This window comes from Musca vetustissima, unplaced genomic scaffold (assembly GCF_032173495.1).
Source record: "Musca vetustissima isolate MV318-11 ecotype Yass unplaced genomic scaffold, APGP_CSIRO_Mvet_v1 utg86691, whole genome shotgun sequence".
Taxonomy (NCBI): domain Eukaryota; kingdom Metazoa; phylum Arthropoda; class Insecta; order Diptera; family Muscidae; genus Musca; species Musca vetustissima.
In genome coordinates, this window is record NW_026889429.1 from 1 (window position 1) to 12,427 (window position 12,427).

Consider the following 12,427-nt stretch of genomic DNA (forward strand, 5'->3'; position numbering starts at 1 on the left):
CATTATTTATAAAAGTTATTTTATTTTATTTAAGTTTTAAAAAATATTTTTTTCTAATTTTGTAAAAGTGCGTCTATAGTTATGCAACACCAGCAATTTTGAAAGGGCAGAATTCGGCGAAACCATAAAGAATAAATTAATTATTTTTGTTGAATAATATGTGTTTTTGATCGTTTTATTGTGAACAATAACTTAATGGGTCCATTTTATTTGTCAACTAACATACCAATTGAATTAAGGGTGCGTCTATAGTTATGATACGCAGTGTATATGGGAGCTATATCTTAATCTGGACCGATTTTCACGAGACTTGGCAGATAGCACTCTAGGCTCAATTCAGTACGTAATGCCATATTTCGTGCAAATTGAAAGATATATAGGGATTTTGGTGCACCAGTTACATGAAATCGGACGAAACTATATATGGGAGCTATATCTAAATCTGGACCGATTTTCACGAAACATGGCACACATCACTCTAGGCTCAATTCATTACGCTGTGCCAAATTTCGTGCAAATCGAAAGATATATAGGGATTTTGGTGCACCATTTACATGAAATCGGACGAAACTATATATGGGAGCTATATCTAAATCTTTACCGATTTTCACGAAATTTGCAGACATAACTCTAGACTCAGTTCAGTACGTTATGCCAAATTTCGTGCAAATCAAAAGATATATAGGGACTTTGGTGCACAATCTGGACCGATTTTCACGAAATTTGGCAGATATCACTCTATGCCCAATTCAGTACGTTATTTCAAATTTCGTGCAAATCGAAAGATATATAGGGACTTTGTTGCACAATTTACATAAAATCGGACGAAACTATCTATGGGAGCTATATCTAAATCTGGACCGATTTTCTCGAAACTTAGCACAGGCTCAATTCAGTACGCTGTGCCAAATTTCGTGCAAATCGAAAGATATATAGGGATTTTGGTGCACCATTTACATGAAATCGGACGAAACTATATATGGGAGCTATATCTAAATCTTTACCAATTTTCACGAAATTTGGCTGACATCATTCAAGGCTCAATTCAGTACGCTGTGCCAAATTTCGTGCAAATCGAAAGATATATAGGGATTTTGGAGCACCATTTACATGAAATCGGACGAAACTATATATGGGAGCTATATCTAAATCTTTACCGATTTTCACGAAATTTGGCAGACATCACTCTAGGCTCAGTTCAGTACATTATGCCAAATTTCGTGCAAATCGAAAGATATATAGGGATTTTGGTGCACCATTTACATGAAATCGGACGAAACTATATATGGGAGCTATATCTAAATCTTTACCGATTTTCACGAAATTTGGCAGACATCATTCTAGACCTAAATGATTAGGCTGTACCAAATTTCGTGCAAATCGGAAGATATATAGGGACCGTTTACATTAAATCGGTTAAATATATATATGGGAGCTATATCTAAATCGGGACCGATTTTTCCCAATATCAATAGGGTTCGTCCTTGGGCCAAACAAATGAGCTGTGCCAAATTTCATCCAATTCGGATCATAAATGCGACCTGTACTTTGCTCACAAAAATACATGGACAGACAGACAGACGGACGGACGGACATGCATAAATCGACTTAAAAAGTGATTCTATGCATATTCTCAAAAGGAACCATGGGTCCATCTCGTTTCCTTTTGCCTGTTACAAACATATGCACAAAGACATAATACCCTGTACCACAGTGTGGTGAAGGGTATAAATATATTGTTACAAATATTAATAACGAGTATTTACTTCAGATTTATGCATAGACATAAGAGAGAGAGAGAGGTTTGCCGGTACCGGTAAACCCACTCTCTTATGTCTTTGCAAAAATCTGAAGTAAATACTTCTCATATAACTAAACAAATCTAAAAATAGAAGACAAGATTTGAAATAAAGATTATTAAGAGTAATGAATTTATATATTTTTGTGACCTAAATGAATTTAAAATATTGTCTTTAGTTTTATAAATATTTATACCCTCCACCATAGTATGGTGGCCATTCCGTTTGTAACTCATCGAATCCGTCCGTCTTGATCCGTCCGTCTGTTGTAATCACTCTATCTTCTGAAGGAATTAAGATAGGGTGCTGAAATTTTGCATAGATTTGTCGTTTGTCTACAGGCAGGTCAAGTTCGAAGATGGGATAGCCCCCATATAAGGATACCCACAATTTTCGATATTTTGGGGTTCTTGAGAGGGGTTTTCCACCGAATTCGCTGAAAATTTTATTTTGTAGTCGTATATGGTAACAAATCTCCCTCCCAAAAACTTTTAATATTCGGCCCCTTTTTGGAGTCGTCCCAATATAACCCCCTTTTTTTGGAACCAAATAGGACCACTAAAAACTATAAATATAGGTCCATTTGTTCGGGTAGCCCCCAAGATTCGGAATTTTTGGGATCTTGAACGCGTTTTTCAACCGAATTTCCGTTTTTCAACCGACAATAATGAAATATATTGGCAGACATTTAGGCATCTCCTTAATATAGCCTCCTGAAGGAAAGAATGGATATAAAAAATTAAAATATTGGGTTCAAAATTGACATATAACGGTAATTAATTAGGCATAGCCCTCATATAATGAAATCCCCAAATATTCGCTACTTCCTAAACTATGTAATCAATATAGGTCTCCCTTTAGGCATGGCCTCATATAACTCTGTAATCTAAATTATAGTAGTTTGAGGATTTTATACTCTACTATTAGTTATCAGTATCAGTCCAAAGTCCCTATTAAATATAAACATATACAAATGATCTATTAAAAAACATTATTTTTTAAACATAATCATCTACTCATATTATATTTAAGGAAGAAACATTTCTTTCATTTCGCAGAGGTGAGTATAGAGTGATGTGTTAATACACATCACATTGCATTGTTAATACATAACAAATTGCAAAAATCGGTATAGATTTACATATTTCTCCCATATATTTTTGCGTCTGATTTTATGTAAATGGTGCACCTATCAGCCTACGTCTGTTCCATATACACGAGATAAAATTGTGGTCTGCGCACTATGTTCTATGTTCTATCTGTATATATTAACATCTCTTGTATGTATCCAAAGTGGTGAAAGGAAAAGTGGAAAAGGTCATTTAGTAGGCCCCGTCCGACTTTTGAACTTTCCTAACTGCTTATATTTACGAATTTGAGGTCAATGCTAATGGTTATTGTTTTTTTTAAGAAAATATTTATTTATTTACAAAGTATGCAACACATTTATTCTCAACGTCTGGCTATCCACACATTTATGTATAGCATTACTTTTTATTGTTCAACATGTGGATGATAACCAGTTGCATCGGCGGTATAAGTAACCTTGATGGGTTTACCCTCCTTGGAGATATATTCGTATTCACCCTTGACGACCCAGTTATCCTTATCTTGCAAATGACCTTCTTGTTCGGCACGGATCTTGTTGGTCAATTCTAGGCCATATTTGAAATCTTCCACATTAACTTCAGAGAATTCCTTGACAACTTCGGCTTCTTCGTTGGCATAAGCGAAAGCCAAAAGGCAGGCCAATAAGACAATCTGTCGAGTTGTGATGAGAAGGTAGAATTATGCGAATGTTCTCTCTAGTCCTTATTTGATTTTATTTAATTCTATACTTACGGTGAATTTCATCTTGGTGATTGCAACTTTTTCGATTGTGAAAAGTAACTGATACTTTCTTTGTCCAATAATTCGTGTATTTATAGTCGTTATCGGCCTCTAATTGGCGTCTTTGTTATGTGACACATTATTGTGATATTTAGCGCCATAACTGCCGACAGGAAACTAGTTAAACCAGAGTTTGTATCGAATCGAATACCTAATTAGATAAGTAGTAGTTGAGTTGATTGTTATCTATCGGACTGCATGGCGAATTACTAATTAGCCGAATAATGCAAATGCAGCAACCGTTATTTAGATTTAGATTCTAGAATTGAGTTTTGTGAATATTCGCTGCGGACGTATCATAAATCATATGATACAATGATATTAAATACAAGGAATTTAGGTAGATAGTTGATATTGAAACTTATACGTGGACCGATATAAATATTTAAGAATGAAGTTTTCGTGATTTTTTGAGTTAAGAGAAAAAATAGTATACTTATTTATCTGGCTTGAGACAGAACATTTGTTCCATAAGCCGCAGCTCTTCCAATTTGAAAGGCCATGTTTCGAAATGTTCTCTTGCACTTGAACTTTCCATCGAATTCGTGGACTTCCCCTTCGTTTTTTTTAAGCCTTTGAGCTGGGTCATCCTCATCCAATCGCACATCGTGGCCTAGCCACCGTAGTCGCTGCAGCTCGATAAGTCTGACTATGTCGATATCCGAGAATGGATGGTACAATTCACCCGGAAAAAAGTGTCCTGCAACTAGATTTTCATCCTACAGTTCATCGTAATGTGGAATTTATTAGTGCAAATAAATATAAATTTTTCTGTGATCAATATTGGGGGTACCCATATAAAGGCCTGGGATATTCAAAAATGTTTTAAATTCCTTTACGCAGAGGTTTGCAAACTCATAACCCGCGAAATATGAACATATTGCATATAATTTAAATTCATTTGTATAAAATGAAGTGTTCTTGACAAAATCTTAAAATATGGTATGGATGGTAGTATTTTTTGTGTTTATACCCTTCACCATACTGTGGTACAGGGTATTATGTCTTTGTGCATATGTTTGTAACAGGCAAAAGGAAACCAGATAGATACATGGTTCCTTTTGAGAATATGAATAGAATTACTTTCTGAGTCGATTTACGCATGTCCGTCCGTTCGTCTGTTGATGTTTAATTGTAAAAACAAAGTACAGGTCGCATTTATGATCCGAATTGGATGAAATTTGGCACAGGCCACTTATTTGGCCCAAGGACGAACCCTATTGAAATTGAGAAAAATTGGTTCAGATTTAGATATAGCTCCCATATATATTTTTTGTCCGATTTTATGAAAATGGTGTACCAAAGTCCCTATATATCTTTCGATTTGCACGAAATTTGGCATAGAGTAATGAATTAGGTCTAGACTGATGTGTATCAAGTTTCCTGAAAATCGGTCTAGATTTAGATATAGCTCCATATATATTTTCGTCCGATTTAATGTAAATGGTGTACCAAAGTCCCTATATATCTTTCGATTTGCACGAAATTTGGCATAGAGTAATGAATTAGGTCTAGACTGATGTGTGTCAAGTTTCCTGAAAATCGGTTCAGATTTAGATATAGCTCCATATATATTTTCGTCCGATTCAATGTAAATGGCGTATCAAAGTCTCTATATATATTTCGATTTGCACGAAATTTGACATAGCGTAATGATTTAGATTTAGATATAGCTTCCATGTATATTTTCCTTCGATTTAATGTAAATGGTGCACCAAAGCCAATATATATCTTTCGATAGCGTAATGAATTAGGTCTAGAATGATGTGTGTTAAGTGTCGTGAAAATTGGTTCAGATTTAGATATAGCTCCTATATATATTTTCTTCCGATTTTATGTAAATTGTGCACTAGACCCAAAGTTTGTCCGATTGTCACACAATTTTGTACTTAATATTAGTTAATCTCTGGCAATACTCATTGAAATCGGTATATATATATATATATATACAATATCTATAGCAACTCTATATCTGAACAAATGTTGACCAAAAATCTGCAGAAAGTAAGAGTTTTGTGGTAGTTTTGTAGGGTTTCGTATGGTCGGCCCCGTCCGACTATACTGCTCCGCTCACTGACTTTCTTTTTATGGAATTCGATCTATTTACGAGATTTATGAAGTAATGGATCATATTGATTATACAAATGTGCTGAAAAACGCTTTGGTTCCTTGCGATGTAGAAAATGTACTTATTGTTTGGGTGTTTCAACTTGACAGTTATTCCCAAAACATACACCAAATCGTGTCAAACATTGCTTGCGGAAGTCAAATATCAGGGTTCTATAATGGCCAATACAATTATCTGATCTTCACCCTATAGAAATTTTTTGGAGTATAGCAAGATACTCCTATAGATAGCAAGGTTGAAACAGATTCAGAAGCAAACAAACATTACCTCATCCCAAAGGTTCAGGATGACCTAAATAAAAACTGTCTATTATTAGCAAAATTTACTTATTTATTAGAAAAAATCAAAAAGTTGCTTTAGTTTTGATCAAGAAAAAATTGGGTCAATTTAGTTTTCCATAGATTTTTTATTTCAAAATAAATTTTGCATTTATTTTTGCAAAATAGTCAGGCTGAATCCCAGTTTGTTGTTTTTGGGGGGTGGGCCGGTAGTAAAAAATGGAAAAATTCGCTGTTGCAAACATAAATTTACTGTGAAAAAAATTATTGAATGTAATGTTTATTACTTTAACTAGCAATACCAACTACAATGTTATGTGCATTCGTCACAAAGTGACGACACATAGCAGTGGGAAATGTATTGTAGTTGTCTGCAAATGCCTTGTTGACCACCATGTCAGGCGTTGATGCCTGACATGGTGGTCAACTTCTCATTGAGTGTTTTAACGTAAGTACTTTGCTCTATCACAAAAGATATTTGTGTATGAAAGGTTTTTTGTAAAGAAGTAATCTGGGAAGAATATTCCAACAAAAAACTAAGGGAACAATGCCATATATTCCCCACTAATAAGTAGTTGTTTTTATAGAAACAACAAACTGGGATTCAGCCTTGACTATTTTGCGTAAACATAATACAAATAGTATCCAAAATAATCCGCCAACACTACTGAATATTTGATTTATATATTTTCTGAAAAAACGTTCATTTAAAGTTTCTTTTTAAAATAAAGTTACAGGTCATTTATTCAGTTTGCAAGTTCAGTTGCTTTAGTTTTGGCTAGGGAAACATAGTCGAGCGCAAAAGTCACTTTTCGATTTTTGCCTCTGACCAAAAAGTCGATTTTTAGACCTTTTGATTTTTTATATGAATTGTGTGAACAGATAAAATAAAGTTCCGGAAAGCGAAATTTTTGGGCAATTTGACCTTTGTGAGAAAAAAACAAGTATTAATGAAAAAATCGAGATTTTCATGGAAGTTGTGTAGGGTATCGTATGGTCGGCCTGTCCGACTATACTGCTCCGCTCACTGGTTTATATATAGATAAAAAAAAAATAAAAAAGAATTATTAAAATAATAATAATAATATAAAGAATAATCAATGGCGGGCTATGTTCCGAATTTAAATATTCATTTACTTAACTGTTATAATTTTAACACCATAATAAATTTCTTAGCTCTCAAAGTAATGACCGTTGATCCGTCAGTATCACCTTCCGCATCGAAGTCCCAAATGGTTCCACTTTAAAGGTAGGGCTATGGTCATCACAATCAAAATCATTAACCTGTAAAGTGGTTCACGACGTACACGTTTTGCAACATCAGCATCATTAAATTCAGACAAAGATCCGAATCGACAATCCTAACTTTCCACAACGATTCGTTGATACAGACATCACGACTTACCATCATGTCGCGATTTTGGTTTTCCACACCATCACTAAATTCACTGAGCGAGTGATTGTGGTTAAATGAAGACTTCAAACGTATTTATATGTTTATTGGTATTCCGAAGTTGTTCATAGCTACGTTCATATTCTTGCAAAGGATCCAAATCTTCGATAAATCTTCTTCGACGCCATCGCTTCAAACAGTTCGTATTCTCCTCTTCATAACGTCTAACACGAATCTCTTCCTTAGCTAATGATGGTGTAGGATAACCAAAAAAAAATTTTTTTTTGGTTCTCAGTGGCGGCCGGGAGCTTAATTAACCACTCATCTCAAAATTTGTTTCTCCAACAGACCAGAAAAACATATATCCACAAAAAGTTTTTCCATATACTAGGAAGAAAACTGAAACTGTGTTGTTACTCGAGATTTATGGAAATGCGAGATTCCAATTCCTACCATGCACCTCCACATCTAGGCATTAACATTCTGTAGAACTATATTACACATTTGCAACTTCGAAAATAGATTTATGAAACTATTCTCCTTTATGTCACATATCTGATCACATACGTGTATGTAATTGATATTAATTTAGAGAACAACAGCACTATACGGACCATACCTTTCTAGAGTAAGACAAATAAAAACGTATTGAAGTTCAATCGGACTCTAGTTGGCCAATTAAAATACAACAAATTGGATGGGCTTAGGGGCCACAAACATACAAATTTCGGGAATGGCAACTCTATTAGTTTCGACGCAGTGTTACAACCAAATATACAAAAAAAAAACTAGAATTTCCTCACGAACATTTCACCATACCCAGTAACCCAATTTCCCAACAGTCCACACACATCCCACCGACAGAGAACAGTAACCACAATTATTTGGCACCGTGGTCGTTGTGCCACTAAAGAGGCAATTTTGATACTTTTTTCGGCCTTTCCACTCTCGTGCTATTTTTTTGTCGATACCAAATGTGCCACTTTTTGAAATTTTGTGCAAGTTCTTCCTACATTTTGCCACTTTGTTTAAAGATGCTCGTAAACGAAGATATTTACAAAGGAAATATTTATGTGGTCCGTTTTTCAATTGGTTTTATTGAAATTGTCTATTAGAATTTTTACATTCTGTGGTACAGGGAATTGTTATTGTGCATTTGATGACATACGGAAAGTATTTTTGTAACCCAAATGAAGGTAATATTAATTAGTGAGTGGAGCAGTATAGTCAGGCGGGGCCGACCATATGATACACTACACAATTTCCACGAAAATCTAACTCTGTGGTTCTATATTCTGAGAATGGGTAATATTTCGCGATATTTGAACCACCTGGACCATCTGGACTAGAGGCCGATGTTCAGTACAGCCCTTCTAATTACTTGTCCAGATTCCCTTCCCTTGTGTTGTGATGTTCTAATTCCCATTGGAGCCTATTGATCGAAAAAAAACAAAAAATTAAGTTTTCGGTCCACATCATCTCCATATATTTATCTGATCATTACCAACAATTATAGGCATTTTCCTTGATCATATCTGGATACTTATGGAAAATTTCAAAGCGATGAGCGCTATCTTTTCGTCCTCTAGTGTGGTAATGGGTTACTAAATAATATCCGAATACGTAAACAACTGTAAATATTTAAGTGTAACTCCCACATCTGAGTACCACTGCCCTTGGATATACTAACAACTTTTCGGCTCTATGTCCTTCAGGGGTAAATCTATACGCTATAGAATGCAAATTTTGTAATTGTTCACACAAAAGTCAGGGTCCATTTGACCCGCTAAATATTGACCGATCCTTATCAAAATAGCATGCTTATTCTTTGGCCCGATCCCCTTCTCTATGTAAAAATTCGCGATGTTTTGGTCATAATAGCGGCTCTGGAGCGACCAGAAAAACCGATAAAAATTAAGTATTTGGTCCAAAATATAGTGGTTTACAAATCATAGTGGACAGACGGACGGACACACATGTCTAGATCGACTCAGCTAGTCGAGATATGACGATCGGTATACTATACGGTATACGTTACAAACTGTTGGGTCTGCACAAAGCTATAATACCCTGACAACATAGTTGTGTAGGTTATAATTATCCGAATGGGATGTAATTTAGTGCGTCTCCTTTGTTTAGCCTATCCAAATTGTTGAGAATTGGTTAAGCTATAGATCGAATAGAGTCTACAATGGCTTTTCAGGGGTACAGGCTTGGGATGAGAATAAAGTGGATTTTGTTAAAATCGTCTCAAATATTGATCTTGAAAAGTAGAATTTACGATTTTTTCATAGATCAAAGGTGGACTTCATTACAAAAAGTCGATTAATCGATTAGTCGAAAGTCGATTTACTTATCCCTAGTTTTGGCCACTAGTCTATAATTTCGTTCGATTTCAAATAGACGGGAACAACAAATACAACGTTTGTTCGATTGGGACGAAATTTTTCACATCGTTACCAATGGAGCCTAAGATGAGGAATCATTTATTCCTGAATGTTACGAGAGCAAACATCAACGGTAACAAATGGGTTAATTCTGAATTTGTATCAAACAAAGATATTGACTGTTTACTGACATTTGTTATGCACTTTAATGTTTGTTATAAAATAAGGCACATGTTTTTGAAATTAACAACAAATTTAATGACAATTCTGCTAAAAATTAAAAACAATTATGAAGTTCTTTTATTAGTTCTACAGAAATATATAGAAATAGCAGATGTATGAATTTGTGTTGGGACCTGTTTTCATATGAAGCATAATATTAAAAAAAATATATTAATAGGTTTTAAATATCCATCTCATAAAACTGTCAACATAAACATTTTATGTTTTTTTTTATTTATCTGTCGAGATGAGCATAATAATCAAAGAAGCAATGTTCATTCACACACAAAGATCTTAACCAAGAAAACTTAGTGAAAAATAAAAAAAACAAATTAGTTCAATTGACCATTGAACGAAAAATCAACTTCGTTTGATCATGAGAATTTTTTTATTGTAAAAAGGGAACTGTAGTATTATACAACAATTTGAAAAATGTGGATATTTTGCTAAAATTAACACTTTTATGAAAAATTTCAAAGAGATAGTGTACTCGGGGAGTACAAAATGTGTTGAAACCAACAACTTTGTTCCCTTCAAAGTAATCTTCCTTAGATACAGATAATACTTTTATACCAGCGTTTTTCCAAACCCTCAAACACTTCTGAAACGCGCTTTTCTTAAATTTCAATTAACATTTATTTTGTAAAACATCCAAGCAACAAATAACAATTTAATTCAGCTGCAATTTATTGAGCTGGGTGAGCATTGATGTATTCAATAGCCTTAAGGATGTGAGCTGGAATTGGTGGTGGGGTGGGCAACAAAGGATTGGCAGCATCGACATGGAAACCATTTTCATCGGCGGTGTATTGCAAAGAGACTTGTTCACCTTCGGGTGAGGTGTAGGAGTATTGACCATTGACCTTCCAGGTGTCTTCACCAGCCAATTTACCTTCTTGTTGAGCCTTGATGCCGTTGGAGAATTCGTAGGCATATTTGAAATTGTCTACATTAACTTCAGCATCACTGCGGAGGACATCGGCTTCCTCGTTGGCGGCAACAACGGCCAAAACGCAAGCAAAAACGATCTGTGGGTACAAAAGCGAAATTCGTGGTTATTGGCGAATAATCCGAAGAGATTAGAATTATTTAATACTTACGAAGAATTTCATATTGATACGAGTTGTTTGATAGAATCGAAAGATGATACTAATAATTTCCTCCTCCAATCGTTAGCAATATATACTGTCAAAGCTAAGAATTGGAGATTATGTTAAAACGCTCTTGGGTCAGAACTAGTTTTCTGTATTAATTATGTAACAACAAAATATGTGAGAATTTATATTGTCGAAAAAATTATATATGCGGGAGCTATTCTAATAAATGACGTGTATTATATACATTACATTTTCTACAAGTAAATAATGTTTTGACAGTCGAAAACCTAAAAACTCGTCAAACGGACGAATATACCTGGTTCCGATATGATGTAACGAATAGGCAGAAATTAAGCCGCCTGTCATGAAATTAAAAATTATATCTGCCAGCAAATTCAACCATTAGAGCATGGGTATAGATTACATATAGTTTAGAAATGTATATTATATACTAGCTGACCCGGCAATATTGTTGATGTATAATTTTCGAAATTTTAAATTTGTTTTTATATCCTTCAATACCTTGGTTCACATAAAGTAACATTACAGTACTGAATATATATATATATATATATCATGTGATGTTTATGAGCAAGTCTAGTTGCTATTTTGCCTTCTAAAGTTTAGGTGAATATAAATTAATTAACATTTACATATATACACCGAAGTTTATAAGGTAGACTTTCGGATTTATTTAAATGTTTCCCAGTATATTTATAAGACTTCCAAGTTTTGTTGAAATCGGTTCGGATTTAAATATAGCTCCCATATATATTTTCGTCCGCTTTTATATTAATGATACACAACACACCCACTGGTTTCTTCCGATTGAGATTCAATTTTGCATATCTTAAATGATGTGTGTTCAGTTTTGTTCAAATCGGTTCAGATATAGATAAAGTTTATATACATACTTTCGTCGATTTTATGCACCGAGAAGCCTATGTATTTTCGCCTAACATATTCTATTGCAAAGCGTAATGAATTGAAATCGGTTATGTTTTCGATATAACTTCCATTTAATATATTCAGTTGCAGATATAACCGCTATATATTTTCGCCTGAGTTCATGCAAATTGTGTACCAAATAATTGACATTTTCCTAATCGAAAAAAATTGGACAGCGCACTGTTCTGCAGCATACCAACTGCTGAATGCCATGATTTATACATATATAATTTTGTCTCAACTCAAAGTAAACTATATAATTTTGTTGATATATTTCGTTATCGT

The 12,427-nt window shown here is 34.3% G+C and overlaps 2 protein-coding genes across 2 annotated transcripts; both read right to left on the bottom strand.

Annotated features, from left to right (window-relative positions):
* Window positions 1–3,293: 3,293 nt before the first annotated feature.
* LOC133337131 (larval cuticle protein 9-like) lies at window positions 3,294–3,672 on the bottom strand. Its single transcript, XM_061545392.1, has 2 exons — window positions 3,642–3,672; window positions 3,294–3,560 (listed from the first exon to the last, which is right to left on the bottom strand). Exons 1-2 carry the CDS (start codon window positions 3,651–3,653, stop codon window positions 3,294–3,296), a joined length of 279 nt encoding a protein of 92 aa, XP_061401376.1. The 5' UTR covers window positions 3,654–3,672.
* A 7,111-nt stretch (window positions 3,673–10,783) lies between these two features.
* Window positions 10,784–11,209, bottom strand: LOC133337134 (cuticular protein 47Eg-like). Its single transcript, XM_061545395.1, has 2 exons — window positions 11,198–11,209; window positions 10,784–11,125 (listed from the first exon to the last, which is right to left on the bottom strand). Exons 1-2 carry the CDS (start codon window positions 11,207–11,209, stop codon window positions 10,784–10,786), a joined length of 354 nt encoding a protein of 117 aa, XP_061401379.1.
* Between the last annotated feature and the right edge of the window lie 1,218 nt (window positions 11,210–12,427).